The sequence below is a fragment of the Rutilus rutilus genome (assembly GCF_951802725.1).
Source record: "Rutilus rutilus genome assembly, chromosome: 3".
Lineage (NCBI taxonomy): Eukaryota > Metazoa > Chordata > Actinopteri > Cypriniformes > Leuciscidae > Rutilus > Rutilus rutilus.
Window position 1 is genome coordinate 34,026,534 of NC_140211.1, and position 26,683 is coordinate 34,053,216.

General features: G+C 38.6%; 1 protein-coding gene across 1 annotated transcript in view; it reads right to left on the reverse strand.

The window, feature by feature from the left end:
- Positions 1-26,683, reverse strand: part of LOC311288215 (neural-cadherin) — a gene marked incomplete at its 5' end in the record, with an annotated part of 267,805 nt that overhangs the window by 138,121 nt on the left and 103,001 nt on the right. The window contains 5 exons of the mRNA XM_084405506.1: positions 3,957-4,206; positions 13,476-13,587; positions 16,602-16,806; positions 19,134-19,359; positions 21,288-21,485. Coding sequence (XP_084261632.1) covers positions 3,957-4,206; positions 13,476-13,587; positions 16,602-16,806; positions 19,134-19,359; positions 21,288-21,485 — 991 coding nt within the window. The remainder of the gene's footprint in view (positions 1-3,956; positions 4,207-13,475; positions 13,588-16,601; positions 16,807-19,133; positions 19,360-21,287; positions 21,486-26,683) is intronic.

Sequence of the window (26,683 nt, forward strand, 5' to 3'; positions counted from 1 at the left end):
AAATGTTGACCTTAATATACAGCAGGAATTGAAAGATAGTTTGGTACAACTTCCAACATGGTTTATAGTGCAGAATTATTTTAACCACGTATTATTTTAATTTATTTTAAACATTATCCAGAATCAGTGTTTTTATTTACAGATGGATCCAAAGATCCTGAAACAGGATTTGCAGGTGCAGCAGTATATATTCCAAAGAGAGATTGTTTTATTAAGAAAAGAGTAACCAATCATTTGTCAGTATATGCAACAGAACTGTTGGCAATATTACTGGCCATGCAGTGGATAGAGGAGAAGAAAATAAAAAATACTGTCATTGCATCAGATAGCTACTCATCACTTGAAAGTATACGATCTGGCAGGTCATTAGGATGGATATTATCAATGAGATATTCTGAAAAGACTTTTTTGTTTTTTGCTGTTTTTGAATGGCTTTACAAATTTCTGCAGCCCATCTCAGAACATTTAAAGGATCGTTCCGATTGGCTCCAGAAACTTATAAATGGTGTGAACAACTTGGAGTTTTATGCCGACCGCGCTACATTTACCGGTCGCGGAAGAAACTTCGGAATTATCACTACTCATCTTCTAATAATATTCCGGTTGTCCGTACCAACACCTGTGCATCGGATACAACACGGCTGGAAAATCGATCCATTAACCTTGGAAATCTAAGATCATTGCGTTTTGATCCTGACCTCGGAACCTGCAGACACGCATCTTCAGACCTGCGATGTGCGCTGTTGAACACTCGCTCTCTAACTGATAAAGTATCAGTGCTGAATGACATAATCACTGACACAAACCTGGACATGCTACTTTTGACGGAAACCTGGCAGGTTCCTAATGACCTTTTCAACCTTAACCTCTTAACTCCACCTGGGTACATCTATTTCTCTCAACCGCGTCTTCATCGTAGAGGTGGAGGACTGGCTGTAGTTTGCCGTGAGACCATTAAAATTTCCAAGATCGAGTTTCATGATGTTTCAGCATTTGAATACCTAGCGCTGAAAATGACTGGCCAAACGCCACTGGCTGTAATCTTAATTTACCGACCTCCAAAATGTCCATCTGACTTTTTCTCTGAGATTAGTGCGTAACTTACTCTTGTCTGTGGTAATTATTCATCTGCTATTCTGCTTGGTGATTTTAATATACATGAAAACACTGCACAATGCAATGAATTGATGTCTGTACTGGGCTGTTTCAACCTAACTCAACATGTAACTTTTGCTACTCACTCCAGGGGTCATATACTGGATCTCATATGTACATCTGGCTTAAATAATATATTTGTTAATGGTTCTGATTTTGCTTTCTCAGATCATAAACTCATAAGCTTCAGTTGTAGTTTTCCAATATCTACTGTATATCACCACTGAAGAAAATACTGACTTATCGCAAAATTAACTCTGTGAATCCATCTTCTTTCTCTGCTTCAATAAGGGCTTCTACCTTGCCAGAATGTCTACTATCTAACTGTCTGTCAGAAATCTGCTGTATATACAATAACGCTTTTCTCAAATACTTGAGAGGCATGCTCCTGTTAAAACTAGACTGGTTCCATCTACTCGTGCTTCACCCTGGTTCACTCCTGAACTACGAACGATAAAAACTGAGGGTCGCCGCCTAGAAAGACTATACAGGAAAACTGGACTTATCGTGCATCTTTGGCTTTTAAAGAACACTTGCTTAAGTACCGTACAGCCCTTAACGATGCTAGATCCTCTTATTTCACCTCTGCCATTAGGAATTCCAAGTGCAGGCCCAAATCACTCTTTGCAGTGGTTAAACTCACAAACCCACCACAACATGTTATTTCGGGCTCTGTAAGGCTTGTAAATAGCTTTTCTCAATTCTTCTCTGATAAATTGAAGTCAATCACTGCATCCATTACCAAAAACACTCCTCATACAAGTGACTCAAATGTTCATTTAAAGTTAGCTGCTTCCGCTCACTCAACAAACTCTCTCTCTGCTTTCACTCTAACTACTCCTGCTGCCATAAGTGATCTAAATGTGAAGTCAAATTCCACATCCTGCCAGCTTGATCCTACACCTACTGTTTTGCTTAAGTTGTGTGTGCCCGAGGTTGCACCCTTCATAACACATTATGATAAACTGTAGTTTGGCGTCTGGCATTGTTCCAGCAGAATTAAAAATGGCTGCGGTGACACCCATTCTTAAAAAACCAGGCCTAGACCACCTAAATATGGACAATTACAGACCAATATCCAACGTAACATTTTTAAGCAAAGTCCTTGAAAGGGTTGTTGCTTCACAATTGCGATCACATTTGGATGTTAATGGTCTTTTTGAACCTTTTCAGTCTGGATTTCGCCCATCACATAGCACTGAAACTGCCCTTCTTCGGGTGGTTAACGACATACTTTTGTCCATGGATTCAGGGCTCTTGATGCTCCTTGATTTAAGCGCTGCTTTTGACACAGTCTGCCATGAAATAATGATCTCTAGGCTTTCTGATATCGGCATCACTGGCTCTGCTCTTTCCTGGCTCATTTCCTACATCAGTGACAGAAAGTATTACATCACTATACAAGGGTTTAGATTTGCCACTGCTTCACTTACACAGGGTGTTCCTCAAGGTTCGGTTCTTGGCCCGCTATTGTTCATCATCTACATATATCCACTCGGTGACATCATACGCAGGCATGGACTTAAATTCCATTGCTATGCTGATGATATTCAAATCTATCTTACCACCAGCTCCGATAGGCCATTTCTGCCTGACTCACTCACTGCATGTATCAGGGACATCAAGCATTGGATGTCCCTGAATTTCCTCAAATTAAATGATAAGAAAACCGAGATATTAGTGATTGGCTCTACTGCCTCAGTCAAAAGGATGGACCAGTCCTTTGATATTGATGGAATTCACGTTAAGCCTTCATCATCAATTCGTAACCTTGGTGTCTTATTCGATCCAACTCTATCTTTTGGCTCTCATATTTCTTCTCTTGTTAAAAACTCTTTTTTCCATCTTCGTAATATTGCTCGTCTATGATCTTCTCTCACTTTAGCCGATGCTGAAACCTTAATTCATGCATTAATCACATCACGCCTGGACTATTGCAATGCCTTATTTCTTGGTCTTTCCAAAAAACTAATTTTAAGATTACAGTATGTTCAAAACTCAGCAGCAAGAGTTCTCACCTCCACTAGGCGTTCTGCTCACATTACTCCTCTACTCCATGACCTTCACTGGCTACCCGTGGCATCACGTATCCACTTTAAGGTATTGCTCCTAACGTTCAAAGCATTAAATGGTCTTGCTCCCCAATATCTGTCTGACCTACTCTACCCTTAACACCCTGCCCGGTCCCTTAGATCAGCTGAACTTGGTTTATTGTCCATCCCTCGTTTCCAGCTGTCTACTGTAGGTGGAAGGTCATTTAGTGTTAATGCTCCTCAATTGTGGAATTCGCTACCTCTTACACTACGTAATACCTCATCTGTGGCTACTTTCAAGACCCAGTTAAAAACATATCTATATAACATGCATTTTGGATAATGTGACTATATGTATCCTATGTGTATCCTATGTGTAGGGGTGGTGTGGCGCAATGGATAAGACACATGCCTTTGGTGTGAGAGACCTGGGTTCGAATCCACTGTGAGACACCAATGTGTCCCTGAGCAAGACACTTAACCCCTAGTTGCTCCAGAGGCGTGCGACCTCTGACATATATAGCAATTGTAAGTCGCTTTGGATAAAAGCGTCAGCTAAAATGAATAAATGTAAATGTAAATGTATCCTATGTGACTGTAATGTATGTGTGGGTGTTTAAATGTATTGTAATGTTCTTCTACTATTATCTTTTAAAACGTTTCCTGCTTACGCACAAATACAGTAGAAACAACAGGCCTCCATTATCACGTTTCTCACGGGGCCATGGGATGAGGCTGAAGGGTGGTATATGGAGACAAGGAACTCACACAGGCTGCGAGAACTCCGGAGGCTCATCGTTGACGTTGGCCATACGGAGACGCACGGTGGCTGTGCCGGTTCGGGGCACCTCGCCCTTATCCACCGCCATCACTACGAATTCATACAGGTGGTTGAGCCTCTCATAATCCAGAGGGCCTGACGGGAATATGGTGCCATGGGCTGAAATGGTGAAATCTGGACTAAGCGTGTAGTAGGTGATATCTGCATTCTGCTCCGAATCACAATCACTGGCTGATACTGCAAAAGAAAAAGAAACACAGGGCATGGGTGTTAAAACAAAAAAGCTGCACTACAGAGAAGTGCAGAATCAGCTAATAGGATCAATCTTTATTTGAACTTCCCTGTGTAAATAGCTTGGGCATATGTGCTTGTCAAATAAATGACTAGAAAGGTTATACATGACTGGAAATCAAAAGATCCCAAGCTGTGAGTCTTATTGCATCTGAAAACTACAGTAAAATGCAATACCGTTCAATAAGGTGTGAGCCTGTTTCAAATGAACTTCAGAATAAGGCACTGCATACACAGTAGCTGCTTTTCACATCATCTTAACTAGTGTCGACAAAACGGGGTAAACATTAGAGGTCGACCGATTCATCGGTTTTGCCGATATATCGGTGCCGATAATCCAATCCACACCGATAGTTTTTCTGGGTTGTGTCCGTTGCTGGAGCGGCTGAGAAGAGACTGCTGGCATTATACATTATACAGAGCGGCCTCTAGAGGACAAATATAAACTATCACTGACACCACGTGTTGTTTATTGTAACACGTGAGGCTGCACGCTAGTCTGGCTATCACCAGACCAAGCTCAATCTTTTAAGATTGGCTCAATCTTTTAAGACTGAACATTGGTCTGGGGAGTCTGCTATGTATTTTCTACTGCGTGATCAACGGGCATAGTTCAAATGACTCTGTATGCAATTGGATAGTTCTTCAACCAATCAGGCCAAAGATACGGGTGATGTACTTTGCAGAGCGACGCGCAAACTCCAGGCAGGAAATGTGTAACCAAACGTGTTGATCAGCAGATTGCAGGAGCAGCAATGGAATCCAGCGATTTTAGCAGGTTGTAAAAAAAAAAAAAAAAAAAAAAAAAAAGAAAGTTAGTGATATTTACACCCACTTGAGCGATTTGTTTGCTAAAAATAAGCCATTGAGCATCGTTGAGAGGTTAAAAGGAATTGGACAGAGCCGTAACGGCTCTGGAATTGGATTAGAATAAACCTGCCAATAGCGCGCCAGGTGGATTAGCCAGTTTGTGATTGGTTCCCGCGTGTGATTGGTTTGTAAAGGAAGCAGGATAGATAAATGTACAGGTTTCCAGCCTGCAGGGCGAAATCAAATCGCCGGCAGATCAGGCTGGGTTTACCCAGTCTAGCTGCACGCAGCACGGAGATCACATGGAGAGCCCTGACACTTCAGATGCGCATTTAAAACACAGACAGCGAAACAGAACACTAAAGTACATATTGCCATGTCATTATAAAAGTAATTAATTTGTTGACTAGATGCTGCATTAGCAGAGAAAGCACAGAATTATGTTTTCCGTCGAATCTGAGAGGAATAACATTAGTAGTGGCTACCTCAAGCAGTTAAAACAATGTGACAAAAACACACACAAACCTGACCCAAATGTTTTATGTCGCAATTGTTACCATCTATTTGCATTAGTTTATATCCAGTTGGTCACTTTTATACATTCATTAGCCAGAGAAGTTTTTTCCCCCCCTATTTTTTTATCACTACAATACATATTGTTATTTTGATTAGATAATCATCAAGTGTTCTAAAATAGAAGGAAATAAAGTGAGAGACTATACATGTAATATAGGTCTACATTTATGTAATTTTAATGCTCTGGCCTTTGCAGATATTTAAAGATGGCTATCTTCTTTAAGTATGACTCATATGAAATGGTAACACTTTACAAAAAGATTAAAATTTTAGCATTAACTAAGGTTAATACATGTAGGAGTATTATTCATTGTTAGTTCGTTAATTTCAACATTTACTAATACATTTTAAATTGAGTTAATTTAAACTGTATCTGTTATTACCTAAGTTAATGTACTATGAACTAACATGAATGATCAAGTTACAGTTGTATTGCTCAAATATTATTACATGCAGTAAAACCGTATATTGCAAAATGCATATAGTTCATGAAAGCAAGCTAATACATCCTTGTTAACAAATGGGACTTGCAAAGTGTTACCTATGAAATTTACATGGGCTGTGTTTCTAGCTTATAGCTAAAGAAGCACACATTTTACTTGTAATATTTTAATGTTTAAATTATTTTCTGTAGTTCGTTCTGTAGAACTTCTCATTTTAATATATTCATATTTATATATTTATTTCATTTAGCACATGTAGACTTGGAATTAAGCCTTTTCCCCCGTTATTATTTGATTCACGGAACCGGACACCAGTTATCTTGCCAAGAAAAATCTTTATTCGTCAGCATAGGAGAGAAACTTGAGAAGATGTTGTATTCGTGCCAAGTCTATGTGTTTCCGATGTTTCTCTGCCATAGTACAGTAAGATTGAGCTTATATACACCCCTGAGTGACTTTCAACTTCCTTGTAAGGTAGAAAAAAACATGTTGCTTAAGTTTAAAAATGGAACGTATACCTCATGCTTACACATGGTACAATCCACTATCCCTCGGTGTATACATTAGTGGTACATTTGCATATTTGCACATTTAATGTATCATCTAAAATATGATGCTTAAACACGTGTCCATGCAATCTATAGTCTAACTCATGCATTTTAAACTTCATAAGATAATACAACTGATTATGAATACTAATAAAGAATAATAATACAGATACATAATATCAAATTATGAAAGTACATTAAAGAAAATTTTTTAGTCTTCAGCACATTTCAGTTCAGCACTGTTTTACTTGGAGTGTTATGTTTGGTTTTAATCCCAGTATCCATTTAAAAACAATATCGGTTGAATAATCGGTTATCGGCATGAACGGTCAAACCTAAATACCGGTATCGGTAAAATCCACTATCGGTCGACCTCTAGTAAACATTTCTCAAGCCGAGGTCCAGTTTTCCTGATTTTGCTTTAGAAAGCCCACGGTTTTTGCTGAATTGTATATTACACATTTTAAATTATAAACTTATAAGCAACATAATAAACATTTAAACATTATAAACAACATACCCAAAGACAGAAAGAAAAAAAGAAAGAAATGTTCGACTCAGACAAAAAACTGCAGAGACATCTGTTTTTGCTAGACAATAAAGAAAGCAGACAGCACGTGAACACCGAATTCAGTTCTCTTTCTTTTGAGCTTAAACGTGCACGCAAAATGAAGTCAAAATGCCATCTCGGCATATACATACATTTACAAATCCCTCTGTAAATGTCTTCATAATATAACTAGGTACAATACTGGAAAAGTTTGGTGTATAGGTGCTACTGAAGTGAAGATTTCGGACTTGGAGTATGAGAGAAAAGTCATTTTGAGAAAACAGGCTTTAAAGATTTATGAGATCAATCCTCCCTTTTACTTTCACGATTGGTTGCTGATAAAAAAGGAAATGACCATATTTGGATCCGACAGCATTGTACAGGTGAGAGAGAGAGAGCTTTCTAACGGTGTATGTGATGACAGGGTGCAGGCAGCGATCGCAGAGCAGCGGGATGAATTAGAATGCCAACTTTTGTTACATTTATGAGAAATCTTCAGACGCAAACAGACAAAGTGAAGTCAAATAAAGACCTAAATGTGTATTTCTGACTTTTTTTCACCACAAGTCTGAAAGAAGACATGTTATAAAAAAAAATAAAAAAACGATGTTTTTGCCTGCCGTGTCTCGCCTTAATCATTCATTCAGTAATTCAGCTTTTATATCTTCCAGTATGTTAACTAGCCCGGGCACTTTCGACGTTTATAATAAAGCCTCCTTCAAGTTCTCTTGAAATTTGCTTGTTGAGTGTGTGCTCAATCAGTTCCTCCTGATCGCACCTAACAAGTCCTCGTGCCAGGTCCCAAATCCCCCTCTACCTTACTCAATTCCATCTACTGCAGTGAGGTCCATGAATTCCATCATGGGAGGAGTAAGATAAAGACAGGAAATCAAACAGGATAATTACATAATGATACATCGGCTAAATCCTAATATTCTGCTGTACATGAAGCTGAAGTGGTCCTCCAGCAATAAAATCCAGTAAACCTAAGCCATTACGAAAAAGACTGTTCCCACAGATGTTTAAATTATAAATTGTCCACCTCATACATTATGAATGCTTGATTAGATGCCACATGTTACAAATTATTCTTGCAAAGTAGCCCTTCTTCTGGATAGGTTTGACTGGAGCAAGCATGATATTTCATGCTGGGTAGAGATAATTGTTATGAAGCACACACAGACATGTGTGCAGATGTTAGTTGGCATGCACCTGCTAATCTGCACATCTGCTGTACACCTCACCACATCACCTTTCCATCCTGCCAGGGGTCTCTGTGTTAAGCTCTCAAAATGTCTGCCAAATCCTGTTATTCTTCAGACCAGCAGCGCTTTTTTAATCTCGGTAACTTTCCAGTGTTTGTTTGTTTTGTTCTCTTTTGTTTGCCGTTGTGTCTGCATATGCAGTCTGTCTATCTTCAGCAGTTGTTTTGTCCATCACTTCATTTCTGAGTTGCTTTGATAGCAGCTGTGGTTGTCTAAAATTTAATGAGAGTATGAAAGCTTTTCTTATCATAGCTGAGGGCATGTGTTTTCCATTCTGTGTGTTACAAGTGCACTCTCAGGAGTTAGTATAGACTCGAGGTTCAATGTGCAATTTAGACACATGAAAGGGCACATCAGGGGAGAAGAGCTTCAAAGCTGGTGTTAAACAGAATGATAGAGGAAGAAAATGTCATCTTTTCGTCTCATTGTGAGAAAGAGACTTTCTTCATTGGGCCATACTAGTCTCAAACTGCACGGCCACGGGTCGTCTACAGCCCGTTCATGGATTGTCCGATTGAATGCAAAACTGGAAAACATTTTTTCACTCTAGAAAGCTCTAATCTGATTGATGAAGCAAAAAAAAAAAAAAAAAAAAAAATTGCATTATGACGGTAATTGCCGTTTCAATTAAAACATTATTGACAAAAACTTGTAGAGAAAAAAAAAAAAATAGCAATGCACAGACAATGTTTTTGAAGAACATTTATAAGGAATATGGCTGTTTCATATAATTCAATTGTTTCCAATAATGTTATGGATTTACCCATTTAAACTGCATGACCACCAGTAACCTAAAGTGCTAATTCACCCAAATTAATGTATACTACCATTCAAAAGTTTTGGGTTGCTACGATTTTAAATATTTTTTAAAGTCTCTCATGCTCACAAAGGCAACAATGTACTAAATCACAAATACAGTAATAACAGAAATATTGTGAAATATTATTACAATTTAAAACAACAGTTTTCTATTTTGTTATATTTTATTCCTGTGATGTCAAAGCTGAATTTTCAGCATAATTACTTGAAACTTCAGTGTCACGTGATCCTTCAGAAATCATTCTGATATGGTGATTTATTGCTCAATAAATATTTCTAATGATCATTTTGAAAACTGTATTTTTGTGGAAACTGTGATGCATTTCTTTTTTTCTTTTTTTTTAGAAACCTTTGAGGAATAGCAATAGCATATATTTGAAATATAATTTTTGTAACGTTATACATGTCTTTACTGTCACTTTTGATCAATTTAAAAGTGTCCTTGCAGGACAAATGTTAAACGTGATATTACAGCATGCAACTGCACAAAACAATGCAAATGCACAAGTGAACTTGAACTAAGTTACTCACTAGTCAGAATGTGTAAGTCACATTGTGAATAAGCTCTTTCAGCAACAACGCACTAAAACATCAGCACTCCTTGACTAAAACATGAGCAATGAGTTACTTACGAAAAAAGAATTTACAACATTGTATTGCAAAAGTGAACTCATAATATTATTTAGGAGCCTGGTTTTCACAAAGCATTTGTTAAATGCTAACATGATTATTTGGTATGTTATTTGCTAGGGGTGTGACGAGATCTCGTCTCGCGAGACTAAAATGTGACAAGATTTCTCGTGAAATGACAAATTAGCATAGAATATGCCACCGCTACATTCACATTACATTATGGTGCCCACCGCGTCACCACCTCCACTGTCGTTTTGCTGTTTTTATAAAAATAAAAACTATTGTAAACGTCTGCTCTGCTCATCCAGCACGAGTTTCAATCGCACACAGCGCAGCAGTACAATACTGTACACGGTTCACTGTTCACGTGGCGATGGTGGATGATTCGTTGCGCAACAGAGCCTAAGCGTCTGATAAATGTCTTATCTTGAAGAATGCGTGCTCAGCACCGCTGCATCTTAGGCTACGTTTACACGTGGCCGGCTATTTTCATAAACGGACATTTCACCCTCTCCGTTTTCAAAAATAACATCGTGCACACCTGTCAGTTTTCAGAAAAGTGTTCGTTTACACAAACCCGTGTATATATGCCGTCAAGAGCATGCCAAACCTGTAGGTGGCAGTGTAACGAAAAGCTCAAGCCCACGTTAGCCAATCAGAATCCTGAAAATAGCAACAACAGCAACGAATCACATCCTCTTTCTGGTCGCACTTTTGACGCAGGTGCAAATTCTGTCGGATACCGTGACGTCGGCTGCCTAAAACTCAGTTTTTCTCAGTTTACAGTACAGTACTCAGTACTGGCCGGAGTTTTTAGAAAGAATCATTTTCAGCGGGCAAATTCTCAGTTTGCGTGTAAACGAAGGGCACAAACGAAGGGAAATGTCTCCGTTTTTCAAAATAACCATGTACATGTAAACGGGGCTTTATACACAGAGTACGCACGATCACAAATCCCAAAGTGAAAGTAAAACGTGAGCTCCCTGATGCGCGCAAATTAGGCTACATACAATAGTCTGTCTCCCAATAGCAAATCGATCTCTGGACTGTGTAGGTGTGGCTCTGGTCTCGGTTTGCACTAATATTGAGAGAGTACTAGCCTAGAAATCTAGACGCACCCTAGCAGCAGCAAATTTTATTTTGCAGCCAGGGTAGTCTAGCAACTCTCCGTTGGACTTTCGAGCTGGAAAAAACAAACTCTAGTCAGGCCAATCACATCGTGTATAGAGTCGGTGGGCGGGCTTAACATAATGATGACAGATTTGTGAAGGTTCCGTGTGAATTCCCTGCTACTTGAAAACAAAGAAGAGCTGCTGCTGACGAACAGCGGTCTTTCGAATCGGCTTTGGCCGCGACTTTGGAGGACTTGGAGTTAAGCTTTTCTTTGAGAAAAGAACAAAGATCGGCACTGAAGTCATTCTTAAAAAAGGAAGATGTGTTCGTAGTTTGGCCGACAAGATACAGCAAAAGTTTAATCTATCAACTAGCTCTGCTGGTGGGAAAACTCTCTGGTTGGTTGTAGCGCTATCCTATTGTGTGCAGAGGGAATCTGAAAGACAACCGTTTATCCCGCCCCTCGGATTGAGCCATGCCAATGGTGAGTTGCCAGACCAAACATCTTGATGTGGGTCTGGCTTGCCAGGCTAAGAGAGTACTGTAACGTCTGAAGAAAGACAGACAAGGGAGGCTCCGTTTCTGAACTTTTAATCGGAACGCAAGAACAACTGTACACAAATGCACCAGCCTAACTCACTCACTCGTTTCTCTCTACCCGGCATTTTCCGAACTCACCGCCGTAACCCTATAACTGCCGGTGCAAAATAAAACAGCAATTTCACAACAATTATAAAGAGTCTGTGTGCTACAGAACTTTATGTTTTTTTTACAGAACTTTATACTGTTTTTATTTCTATGTTCAATTTGTGGAAAGGAGTTCAATTATGAGGTCACACAGACTCATAAATGTACAGTAAGGTCTGAAGTGACTCATGTGAAATCATACAGGAGAAAAGCCTGTCAGTTGAGTTTGTGGCAAAACCTTTTACAGTGCTTGCCTTGTATATTGTTGTCTTTCAATACATTTGATAATTCATACTCAAAGTAGATCTGAAATGACATTCACTAGAAGATTATTAGTTAAAACATTTCAAAATGCACCTGCAGAAAATGTTTCCAGTCATGAACTTTGTCATTGAGGATTTCTATAAAATATTGTGCAAAAATCTCGTCTCGTCGCATTCTTGCGAACCCAATCTCGTGTCTAGTCTCATCTCATGAGATAAGTGTCTCGTCACACCCCTATTATTTCCTTCTACTAAAATTAAAAGCCATTTTATTTAAATGAATGATAACCACATAATGAAATATTGAATAGATTTAAAGGAGTTTTGGTCACACTATTTTACAGTGCCCTTGTTGCACGTGTTACATGTAGTTACTAAAGTCATGCATAATTACACGCAACTAAAGCCGAGTTCAGACTGCACGATTTAAGCCCCGATTTTGGCTCGCCGACAGGTTTTGAGAAATCGCCGACAAATGCCCGAAATCACAGGCAAATCGGTGCTTGTTCACGCGAGTGACAATCACGCAGTGTGAATGAGCAAAGACGCGATCTGAGAGAATCGCCGACGCCCGTGAGATATTTGGCATGCTAAATATCTGGACCTGTCGGCGATTCAAAATCCTCCTGTGTGAAAAGTGTTCTGACTGAAAACTACATCGGCGATGACCGACAGCCAATGAGAGAGCAAGAAACAGAGCAGCGGGGAGTTCGGGGAGGAGTTATAGACCAGAATATCAGTATTTTAATAGATATATTTACAATTATATCAAACAGAAACAAAGCACAAACATTTGCTTGACCAGCAGCAACAGCAGCACATTGCAAAATTATTTATTTACCCACAACTCTCTTTGCAGAACACACAGTCCTTGCTCCCCTCGTCTTCCTAACCATTTCCTCCTGCGTAAATTGTTTATTTTTCTCCTTTTTGCTGCAAATCAACGCACAGACAATTTGGATCGCAATCTTCTTGCAGGCTATCATTTTTAATAACAATTTCAGTCTTGCGAGAGCTCCGGTCTCACGCACGCGTGATCTTGCGTTATTTCCTTATCACTTCTCGCGTGTGTTTGGTTGTGAAACGTAGTTTGTGGACCAGACAGAAGTTGTCTGCGATTCTTTCTTTTGTAAAGTAATGCAGTGTGAAACCCCCTGCCGCTGATTCATCGTGCAGTGTGAACACACCAGCAACTGAATGTTACCCCAGATAGTCATGCAGTGTGAACTTGGCATAACCCTAACCAACCCCTCATCCTAACCCTTACCCTATAATAAGTGCAAGTAGTTAATTATTATGACTCTGTACTTAAATGTATAATTACACTGTAATTGTAAAGACACGGACACCTTAAAATAAAGTTTAACCGGATTTGTTTTAACAAAAGACAAAAGATGACTTAAATGATATCTGTGTAAAAATAAACACTGGCTACTATTCCAGTGTTGTTATACAACGACCTCTAGGTAACAGCTATGGTGCATTAATGTGCAGGTCCACAGACTTACCCTGCAGCAGAGACGTTGCGGTCGTGACTGTCTCAGGGACACCGTCTTTGCTATAAATGGACTGCAGGAACTCTGGAACACAGTCATTCTCGTCTGTGATGATCACTCGCACCTGTGAGGAACAAGTGAAAAGGAAGCCGGAAGGCACAAAAATAGAAAGGTGAGAAATGTTAACAAAACAATTGGGCAGATCATAATATCTTGATTTATGAATTACCATCATGGAGAAAGTTAGCACATCACTGTGTCCCCAGTGTTTCCAAGAGGCAAGAGGGCTGCTGTTTCAAAAACACCTTGCCAAAAAAGCTCTTTTTAACAAGCATAAAAGGCCATATACTATCACTCTTTATAACCATTATCCTGTTTAATCTTGCCACTTTCTCACAGCAAATTATTTGATGTCAAGAAGTTATGTTCATACATAAGCAAGCATCTGTGCCTGAAAATGCAGTTTTGAAGTAGTGAAGAATCAAAACACAAAAGGACAAATGTCCTACAATATCACATGGGCATGCCATAGCTCTTTCTCAATTTGTTCCAAAAGCATCAGGGAAGCTGAAAGAGGCACCTAATGCCTCCCATAAGACTGAATTAAGCTGAAAGTTGCTGTCTGGTGGAGGAAAAACACTGTTTGAGTGCTTTTTCCCCTGACACTGTTGCTAAAGCTTCCTGGCAGTTGCTAAGTGACTCTAATGACCTATTCACTTCAATTTCAGAGTCTGGAAATAGACAGACCTAGTCAGAAATGGTCAAAATTGTGACAAGAGTTCATAGTCTACAATGTTACTCATATATCTAACTCTAACAGAGACAAAATAAAATGCCTCCATAAAAGACTGAATCAAAAAGAACAAGACAGAAGGATCCCAGAGGGAAAGTTTTTGGATCTCAGTAACTGTCTAGACTCCTATTTTATAAAAGAGTAAAAGACAATGCTTAGTTTTTCCATTGTTGGTCAAACTAATAATAACCAAAGACATTGTATCAGAAAAGAGACCTGATATGGTTGATGCAGGAAAGCAAGAAATCAGCATATTAGAATGATTTCTGAAGGATGTGTCACTGAAGACTGGAAAATTCACCATCACAGGCATGAATTACATATTAAAATAAAAAAAACAGTTCATTTCATTTTAATAATATTTCACAATATTACTGTTTTTACTGTATGATAAAACAAATGCAGTCTTGGTGAGGAGAAGAAACAATTCACTCACATATAATATCACGATGGATGGATGGATGGATGGATGGATGGATGGATGGATGGATGGATGGATGGATGGATGGATGGATGGATGGATGGATGGATGGATGGATGGATGGATGGATGGATGGATGGATGGATGGATGGATGGATGGATGGATGGATGGATGGATGGATGGATGGATGGATGGATGGATGGATGGATGGATGGATGGATGGATGGATGGATGGATGGATGGATGGATCCCCATCTGCAGTTAGACACACTGTGCCATGCACTGTTTTGTAACATTCCCAAGCTAATAGCTAATAGCTGGGATTTTGGCTGGCCTGCCTCAGGCCAGGACAGATGTATGGATCACTGAGCAGCCAAATCAAGTCGTGATGAGGCGAGACTACATCCTCCAGGGGAATAATATTGTATGAGGCATGAATGGGACTTCTGGGTATCTCTTTGATTTCAGCTAAATTGTTGCCCTTAGATTTCCCACAGTGCCACAAACCTCTCCTTTATTTTTTTATTTTTTTCAGTCTAAGTGACCATAATTTAAATGGAAGGCATAAGTAATATGAATAGTATCATCAATGTGTCTTAATTAAAAGACAAATGGAAATTATGTTCACACTGAAATAAGTGCACTCTACTACTTCTGATGAGACCCTTTCTCTTTCTTTCTTTCTTTTTCTCTCTTTACATGCAATAATTCTACATAGACACAAATAGACCTCAACACTCAAAACTCAAAAGTTGATTGAAAATCAACTAATATAAATAACTAAAATGATGGGTTCTTAACATCACCAAACAATAGCTAACAGTTATGATAAAAAACTGCTAGAGCAACATAAATAAAGCCAGCAAGTTGTAAAACAATAAGATTATAACACACTAACCGCATAATTTATTCATGTTGCAATGCTGGGAGTTGTTTGTTCAGACAACTCTATTTGGCTAGTTGGGAAAACATTTATGGGAATTATGTTGGTCTTGGATGCATTTTTACAGAGATTCACAGTAATTCACATTTCACTAGTAGCTATGACCCCACATTCAAAATAAAATTGTTAAACTGTCTATCAACCTAGCAATATTGCTAGCTATCTTTTAGAGCATATACATTTTTTTGCATTAATAAAAAATGACTGGATGGAGAGCTAAAAGCATACAAATCTCTGAAATCATGCACTTATATTTCTGTGGATGAGTGAATGACGTGAATCATTTACCTTCATACTATCAGTTATGATGAAGAATCAAAAAAGTTATGGCATCTTTAATCATCGTTTCCCCATACATTTGTTTCACTGCTTTTCATTTATTTTAATTTTTTATTATTGATTTCTTGTTGCTATACAACCACCTAGAGCAACCTATTGAGACTGTGAAATAAATAAGATATTGAATAAAGGTTATATTTCTACTAACATCAAAAATCCCATATATTACCCATGAAATGTTATTCTGAAAGTAATAAAGTTAGTCTTGTGAACCAAGAGATAATGAATCATTTTGTAGTGAAGTCAAACTCTAAACAGTACTGGATTAACATCAGCAGCAAAGACAGACAACGTATAACACTATATAAAAATGACATTTTATATGAAAAAAGAGAAATTACTTTGAATAAAAAATGTTTCTTCTGCACCACCAGACAAGATTCCAGTTTGTTGTACTTTATTCTCTGGTTTGTTGTGTGACAAAATGTTATCATAGAGAGCACCATCTATCAAATATCTAATATACCTCAAATAAAAAAATTAATTAAGCATCATAGTTACAAAACAAAACAATACATTAGCATAATCATTTTATGATTTAAAGAGAGTTGATTGTTTGGGCTCTGAGAAAATGGGCAGAGTGTGTAAAAATCTTAAAACTGGACCCTGTCCCAGTCTGACTGTGCACCTGCAGCACTCACCTCGGCAGCACTACTGAGACTGTCCTGGTTCTCACTGGCCCTCACCAGCAGCAGGTAGCGGTGCTGGTCACTCTCATAGTCTATCGTACGGGTCAGACAGATCTCCCCAGTCTCTGGCTGGATGCTGAAAAGACTGCTGGGATTGATGAGCAGGCTGTAAGTTACTGGCTGTTTTTGGAAGGACACTGCTGGAGTGACTAGGAAGCTGGATGAAAAAAGACAAAGAGAGAGAGACAACCTGATTGACTATAATCCTGATTATGATGTTCTATAAGTGAGCAAACAATGGAAAAGAAAGAAGAATGGGTTACCAAGGTAAAGTTAGAAGTGCACCAAAGACTTTTGAGCTAATTTGGACATCTGTGCAATATACGTTTAAATCAAACCAACTTCCAAGGTGAACACAGCATATCTTCAACAACATTTAGCGATAATCACAGAGAAAATGACTGCGGGTGTGGAGGATTGTTTGTTAAGGGAATAATGTAAAGGTAAATGCAGTGGCGTAGGTTTGATTTTGAAATTGGTAGGGACGGGGACATCAATATAAATATATTTTAAGTTTTGATCGAAATTATTGCTAAGGATATATCAGTGTCACTGGATATTGGTAGGGACACGTCCCTAGCGTCCCTACTAAATTCTACGCTCCTGGGTAAATGGTACAGAAGGGAAAAGGTTCTTTCTCGTTGTTTAAAGGAACACTCCACCGTTTTTTGAAATAGGGCTTATTCACCGTCTTTCCTACATTTAGATAGGTGGGCAAACGCATTTTTGTCTCAGTGCATGCATTGTTTTAGTTGGGAAGCGCCACCGCTAGCTTAGCTTAGCATAATGAATGGAATCCTTTGTTGCCAGCTAGCATGTCATGAGTAAAAGTGATATCAGCTATTGAGTAAAGTAACTTTAGAGAAGGCTCTGATGATGATATCTAACAATGCACGTACTTCAAAAAATATAACGAGTAAAGAAGGCATTACTACTAATTACCATAGTTAAGGTTTTTCCACAGTCAGTAATTCATACTGTAACAATCTTTTTTTCGTTGTTTCAAGTTTCAGTTTGTTTTAAATAACAAACCTGTTCACCCGAAGAAAAACTCGAAGTGCTATTATAAGACATCCTGTCATAGCTTTTTAGTACATAAGGGCTACCGTAGATGCAACACGCATTTGAAAAAGTGAGGCGCTGGAGAGCATTATTCGTTTGAATGCAAAATACAATTTCACCACTAGATGGGAGAAATTCCTACACACAGTCCCTTTAAAGATGAGTTTTAAGGGATACAATTACAGGGGGACTTTTAATATGTAACTCAGACCTTGAAGAAAGAAAGGATTCTCCTCAACATGCATTTCTGTTAAATTATATCATTTATTTGTGCGAGCTTTTCATCTTGATACATTCAGACCATAGAAAATAAAGGCACAATTATGATAATCACGTAGTCAAGCAGTCAAGATTGACATAAATGTATTTTTGTAATCCCAAAGAAGCTTAACAGCAGACAGGCAGAGATACAAAGGTAAATGTGAATTCCCTTTCAGGTATTGTGGTTATTACAACTCCATTCCCATTGGCAGAGTTTGTCTGTTGGCTTGGTCTGCCTCAGCTGTCTGGCAGAGATCAGAATGTTTGGCAATAAGATTAACGTCACCCCATTTTTGTGCCATGAGCAATACACTTATCCTAACACTAGTTAGTTAACCATATTTTTTGCATAGCTATGGATGAAGCCAACTATATTCAGTAAGACTTGGCTCCCATTGCCGAGCCAAGTTTAATGAAAGCAACAATATAGTGGAATCACAGGTGTGAATGAGGAAAATAATATACTGCAGAATGCAATGCATATTTAATGGCATGCAGCTGCCATAAATGGATCCGGTAGGCACTTATTCCACATGGATTGGATTTAGGATAATTTTCTACAAGGCAATGCCTGATTTAATACATCTTTGTAGGGCAGAGCTAATCATGCTTCCCTGTAGCAGCATCAAGTAAGTCATTTCACAGTGACTCATCTAATATCAAAGGGCTACACAATTAACACTGACTGTACAAAGACAAAATAATTAAGGGTCTATTTGTCATCTATACATGAGAGAAAGTTAATAAAAAAAAAAAAAAAAACATTAAACATTAATGTTTTTAACGTTAAACTTTTATCATATACATTACCTGGTTAACCTTTGGGGGCTGTCTATACGAGCAGAACAAAGTTCTGATGTTCATGCATCTTTAATGCATATCACAGTACGCTGACATAGTCAAAGATCATTAGTTCATGAATTTTGCATAGTGTAGTACACGATGACTCACACAAGCTACGCTCCAGCGAGAAGCAGAGGGCGCGAGATGGCTGTAAGTGCAGTATGATCCTGTTTCTATTTGTTACCCTGATGGATAAGCAGTGTTCTCACAGCGTGGGAGATGCATTTAGGGCGTGCTAGAATTACACATGGAAATAAGATTTGCTGCATTTACGAGATTGGTTGTGGGTTTGTGTGTGCGTGTTATGGCTTTACTCACGGTTGTCCTTCTGGTGTGTTTTCTGGTATGGAAATCGTATAAGACACGTTGGTGAACTGAGGAGCTCTTGGACCTGCGATGACGGACACTACGGCGGGAGGACTGCGGCTGCCCTGGCGGTCGGCAGCCACCACTGTTAGGAGGTATTCTCTGTCTCTCTGCAGGGGGAGGCCTGTCGTCCGAACGTGACCGTTCTTCCTGTCCACCTCGAATCTCCCGTCACCTCCTGTTGTACAACAGAACTTATCAACCTCACAGACCTGAAAATGAGTTCTTAATGTAAATATGATGAGTACACGCATATTGTTGCTGTCGGGCGGAAACCTTGTATGTCCAAAACCGCTACTTTTCAGGAAATGATATTTTTTTTTTTTTTTTTTTAAACACTGCTGTCAAAGTTCATATTGTGGCTTTATGCATATGCCATGATATTATTAACATTTTACCAAAATCAAGCTCAAATGGAGATAAGAGTTTTTTGACCAGGGAATTTCAGACATAAATTATTTGTCTGTCATTAAAACAGCCGCATCTGAAGCAGTAAATGCATTGCACAATAGAGCCAGGGTGGAGTTAAGAGGTTTGACTGACAGTTTGAGGACACAAGTTACGAGGTTTAGTCACAAGCTCTTTTTAATACCTTTCATTGGTTAGATATTTGCAAAACCTACAGACAGACGTAAAGGGTAACCAACAGTAATGATTTATGAAAAAATAAAAATGATGAAATATGGACATACAAAGTTTCTGCCTGACAGCAACAATACATCATGATGGTAACACTTTGAAATAAGGTTCAAGGTATCATCTAACAATGACAAATATAGAATTTATATCTAGGACAGGGCTCCAGACTAACTTATCCACTGGTGCTAAGTTGGTCATTTATAAACTTGATAGTCTTGAATGATTGTTTTAACATGGGATGTGTACAGCATTCGCATGTAAATGGTAAACACCAAACACAACCAAGAAAACAGCTCTGATCATGTTGTTTCAGTCACTTTGACAAGACAGCAAACTACGGATAAAAAACCCCCGCAAACTCGGGTTTGATTTGGGTAGTGCTACAGCCTATATAGGCTACCTGTCTGTGTATTACATGATAAACCAAAAGAAAGTTTATATATCCTATTTTCTGGCTAGTTTACTTTAGTTTTTATAATACACAATACTTTCACCCAAACTGAATTATTAAAAACAAGGTCAAATGGGTTAATCTTCTATAAATATTTTTGATTTTTCTTTTCTGACATACTCCAGTTCTTGTTAAAACACACTAGACATGCTCATTCTGTGCATTTTGAGCACTTTTTGTGCGAAATCATATTTATTTTGTCCATCAAAAGTGTGCTTTCACTTTAATTGAGCTTGAGCAGCGCAGCAAAAACAGACTCGGCACCGAAACCCCCACTTCACTGTTGCTCACCTGATGCTCCTGCTTGACGCTCACGTGCTGCTCCTGCTCCCGGTGTGAATACATTCATTGGCTAACATGTACGCTGGAAAAAGCATATGCGCAGCTAACGCTTGTGGTGTGAAACGGCCGTGAAACTGCCGTAATGCAAGTGCAGGTAGACAGACATCGATTGAGTGTGTGACCATGCACTCGCACAAATGCGACCACGTCAAATTGTAACTCGCACACTCTCAAAAAATGGTCTCAGTCTGGAGCCCTGATCTAGGGTAATGTTTATTTCTACATATACTACTATATTTTCAGCGTATCAACTTCTATAAATCAATTTCAATGTATTATGAGCAAATATGAATGAATAATAGTATATTTATACAAACAAACCTTGATTAATACATACAATAAAATAATGAAGGTTGTTCATTGTTACTTGATGCATTATCTAATGTTAATAAATTGAACCTTACAGTATAATGTACACTTTTGTGAAAAACATGATACTTTTTTTCAGGATTCTGTGATGAACAAAGTATAAAACAACAGCATTTATTTGAAATAGAAACAAGGACTGTAACATTACAAATGTCTTTACTGTTACTTGATCAATTCTATTTGCATCCTATTCAGCAAGGATGCATATAGAATTGATCAAGTAACAGTAGTTAATAAAAGGTAGTTAATAAAAGTTAATTATACGCATGAATTTATTAAGGAGGCAGATAGGAAAATCTGCTTACCATCAGACAGGAAATATTCCACCTCTCCATTGACGCCCTCATCACCATCTCTGGCTTGAAGCTTGTAGACTAGGGAGTTTGGTGGGGCACTAGCAGAGACCACACTCAGGTAGGGGAAAGGGACCATTGTCCATTCTGGGGCATTGTCATTGACATCCATCACCGTCAAATCCACTCTCACTGTATACCAGTCTGAACCTGTAAATCAGATATTCAATTAGCAACTGTTTGGAGAAATGTCTGTAATCATAAATGTAATAAATCAACAAAAAAAAAAAAATAGACAAATAAACAAGCTATTTTGAAATAGCTGGAGAGGTTCATTTTAATTGGCCGTTTTGTTTGGTATTTTCAGTTTGTGACACAGGACAAAACAGCCCATTGGCCCTGCACGACTGTGTCATGATATGGGTTTCTTCACAGCACGTCCTCAGAGCAGTTTCATAAACTTAGGTTCAAGTTTTGATGTTTATTTTCCACAAAAAATAGTGAGCTGAAAATGCAGAGAAACATTTACATGCAAGTTGGAGAGAATGGCAGATACTAATGAGTGGAGTGTTTTCCTCATGGCGGCGCTTGCTACGTTTAGCTGCTGCGTCGCCTCATTAAACATTCCCTTCCTTATCACAATCATCGCCTTGCAAAGCGACAGAACTGAAAACAGTTTCAGCACACATTTATGGACGACGCGGTATCATCATGGAAATGCATGAGCGAAAATGCTAAAGGACAAAAAGAAAGAAAAACGTGTCAGCCATAAAGCAGAAACAACCCGCCGGTGTCTTCTCTCCTTTGTGTTACTTTTCAGACTTGTTAAATCGCCCCTTCAAACGCATCTCCCCATTTCCATTTATTGTGGTTTTTTTTTTTCCTCTTTCTCAAAAAATTCCTCTCTTGCTCTCACTTTTTTTCCCAGGGAGAGGTATAAATAGAGGGCTGTCTGTTAGAAGATGTGGAGTGACAGAGTCACGGGCTCTTTGATTCCCCAGGTGATTGGCCCTTTCATTGCCTGTGACAGCACACCTGCTGCCTTACACTTTGCTGGGTAGACAGAGAAGAGCAACAGCAAGAGAGAGAAAGGCAGAGTGACAGAAGTGGGAGTTAGTAGGGGAGGCTTAGAAAAAGATTAACTTAAGCTCCAGGTTTGGATCAATATAAAATGATAATTAATAATAGATTAATAGATAGAGGAGGTGGGCAAGCGAGAGCCATATTAAGATCGATATATATGAAAAGAGAGAGAGAGAGAGTGTAAGTGAGTGAGTGAGTCTGTGGGTGTGTGTGTGTGTGTGTGTGAGTGCAGAAAGAGAAAGTAAATCCCTCTCAGGTGTATCAGGAGTTTCTCTCAGCTAATCCGAGCTCACAACAGACTATAAGGTCACTATTTTGTGTATACAGAGCACGCTGCAAATAACAAAACATGTTGTTGACTCAACCACATCCAGAGCATGCATTTAAACTTATGCACAGGGCATTACCTAAAAGGACACAATAGCCATTAGATGATTATTGCCACTGAAATGGCATAAAGAGACAAACATCTGACACTTTTGCTTGTCAAGGGAACTATGGCCGCAATCTCAAAGTGTATCACACTAACAGCAAGTTAGTTATCAAGATATAGTTATTTTTTGTTATAAATTCAACCTCAAAATATGTTATATTACATAATATCCACAACCACAAAAAAAGACTTCCAACAGTGTAAAATATAAGTATTACATTAAGGGGCCTTTTATACCTTAAATTAACCTTACATTTAGTTTAAATGTTGGTCTAACTCAATGTCTTAAGGTTGATTCAGAGATGGCAAATTATTTTTACTTGAACTAAAACTTAATTACAATATTACTGAATGAGGCAGTGTTTAAAAATAAAAAGTATTTAATAAAAAAAGATTTTGTTGTTGGCTTTTATGGTGAATGCTTGTGATATTCCTCATTTTTAAGTGTATTTGGATAAAAGCATCTTCCAAATGAATAAATGTAAATAAAACAATGTCTATTTCACAATATTGTAGTGACACAAATATGACAACGTGGGTGGAACAGCACTTGACAAAACAAAACATAAGATTATTCATAGCGAATGAATACATCTGTGCAGTAAAATAAAGTAAACATTCCACACAAAACAGCTGTCACAGTCACATTCAGTTTGTTTTAGGTTCTTGGACTTTGCTTTGTTTACATTCATGTGTTTCTTGCTCTAGTTTCCCACCACTCATCAGTCACCATGGACACTAACACCAATCATCACAGCTGTTTGTAATCTTTGTGCTCACTTCAGTGTCCAGTGTTGTTCGTGTTACATGTTTACACGCTGTCTCGCATGTTGGCTGTATGTTATATAAACCCTGTGTTATACACTCATCATATTCGTCTTACATGGATTTAAGCATAACAACAGCATTACATAATAAATACGAATGGATGAACCACATTTGAAGCCCCTATAAAACAGCCAATATATATTATTCACAATTTCACACTGACACATTTTCTCTTTAATTCTATATCAATGCAGCAGGTTCCGACGCTGACCATGAACAATAGAATGATCAAAACAAAATCACTTCCATTATAACCATCAAACTTGACAATGCTGGAAGGGTCTACAACACAGCATGGGTTTTATGGTCATGTATATATATATTTTACTGCACCTCTGGATGAACATGTTTTCAACTTTCTGAATTTAAGTTCATTTTGATATTTTACAGTATAAAATGTTGGTGGTACAAAACAGAAAATAAAAAAGCTGATTAAAGGCTGAAAATCGTATTCTTATATTAATATTTTAAAATATACTTGAGTCAAACAGGAAGCTATTTTGCTTCCAACTCGAGCTTTTTTTCTCTCTCTCTTTTTCTTTTGAATATAATGTGTATTCATCCATTTCAAGCAAAGTAGTTTGCATTGTTTACTCAATGGTTATGCCACAGTAAAGTTTTTGTACGTCATTTTTAAAAGTACTAACTAATTATTATATGTTTGAAGATATTTAGAAAACATTCTAAGGCCGGCGACACATGGCTGCGTGGCGTGAGCGTCTCAGCTGCGTAGCGTGTTTTATTTCGGCTCCCATGTTAACAGGTTAGAGCTTGCACACTGCCTGCGTGACACGTGCGTCTCAGGAAAACGCGTGCATGCTAGAAATAGAACCGACGCCTATTTTTCACGCGACACGCAAGCGTGTTGGAAGCGTTTCCAGGCAAAATAGAATAGGAAAATATGTTTGTATGTCATTTTGACATGAATACATATTAATAAATGACATTTTGATGTCTAGGTTTAGAAGTTTAGGTTTTGACATAAATGTAAATGTAATTTAAAAAAAATATTATCGATTTTCAAATATTGCACCTGTCAATACAGAACGAAATATTCTGTAGCCTATTTTGCCGTCAATACTGCCGACGTTGTCTTTGCTGCTATATATTTATGTTCAACATTAAGTATAGGCCTTCCACAACTCTCTCCCCATATGTCGAATACATCACCAATGAGGCTTATCATATGTCACCAATCAGCAGCAGTGCCACGTCAGACACGTCTCTGGTGTGCAAAGACATAGAAAACGCCACGCAGCTGACACGCAACAGAAACGCCACACTCACGCCACCCAGTGTGTCGCCGGCCTAAGTTGAAACTTCATATCCTTTTTTTCCTCTCAAAAAAATAAATAAATGCTACTCTACTTTGAAATGTGCATTCTGTGTTGGAATGTCTGTTTTTGTTTTGGTCTGTGTGATCCCACTGACTTCCAATTTACCCAATAGTATTTCGACACCCTGGGTTGCCAATTGGTGGAAAACACAGCATATTGCAGCCATGGAAGCCGGTAAACAAACTGGGTCAGTGATCGCAGATCCTAACTGACCTGAAAAGCCTTGGCATCCATCTAAAAAGCTCTATGACCAGAGGCATATTAAAGGGGTGATGAACTGAGAAATCAAAATTTCCTTGAGCTTTTGACATATAAGAGGTCATCATACAATATGAATATCCTGTAAGTTTCAGAACTGAAAACTTCCTTGTTAGTCCAATAAAAGCTTTTATTGACACCAGGCAAAGCGAACGACAGGTTTTTCAAAGTGGGGATCTATGATGTCACAGGGTATAAAACACTGCCACCACAGAAGATCAACGCCTACTTCAGCACAGCCTGTTTAGCCCCGCCCACCGATTCGTGCATTACATGAAACTCATTATAATATGCAAAACTGCATTTACTTCCAAGTCTTCAAGGCGGCACGCCCATAAAAACCGAGCGTTTCAGGAGCTAGGCTTAAAACCAGGGTAGAAAATAGCCTATTACTTATTCATTTTGATGTTTTTGAATGTAAAAACCAAGCGAACGTCATAAGTTGAACTCAGACAACAATATAAAAAAAATTAAAAAGCCAGTTCATGACCCCTTTAAAACGTGGATAAATTAACTTATCAACTTACAGTCTAAGGCTAGTCAACTTCCAATGTCAATTGCGCTCGTTCCTGTTGCGTGTCCTCAATCTGGCAACCCACATGAGTGTCAGAGGAGTCAGAGGAGGATGAGGGAGGGAAAACAACTCTCTTCAATATTTTGAATTTGGACTGCAGTACCCATTTCAACACTAGCTGTCAATATTAACTTTTAGACCCTCTGCCTCAACATTTCTGGTGAAATTGCCATACACATTTGTTGTTCCCCAAACTGTATTAAACCAACTTGGAAAATACATTTCAAGACCGTGGCATTTGTGTTTTGAACTAGATTTCTGAAGTTTCTCCTTTTACAGTATTTCCAGTACAGACAACTATGTTAATAACGAAACTTATAGTTTTCACCTTCTGGCCAGATTTGTTTATTAAACATCTCATTTACAGGTTAACATATTTCCAACATTACATGGTATAACTTATACTGCCCAAAACAAGTACCCTGGTAATCCAGAGTTCTCGCGAGAGCACAAGTTGAATTTGCACAGCGAGTTACTCTGGTGTCGAGTAATGATGCTCATTAAATAAGCCACTCGATCTGAGCTGCACCAATCACATCGGGTTTATCTGATATAGGCGGGCCAGGCGCGAGATGACGACAGCGCTGCGACGTCGAAGTCATTAGTAAACATTGCAAGATGGCTATGGATGAACACCATTTGTCTGAAACGGCTTTGGCCGCTACAATGAAAGATTTAGACTTTTTCTCTAAAAGAGGAACAGAAGACGGCGCTCGAATCGTTGCTTTGCAAGTAGGGCATTTTTGCTGTTTTGCCGACCGGATACGGTAAGAGTCTAATCTACCAGTTAGCTCCACTGGTAGCTAAGCGATAACTTGTTGTGATTGGTCGTAGTGTTATCCAATTGCGTGCAGTGAGATTTTCAAATGCACGCTTGGTGCCGCCCCTCGAGCTG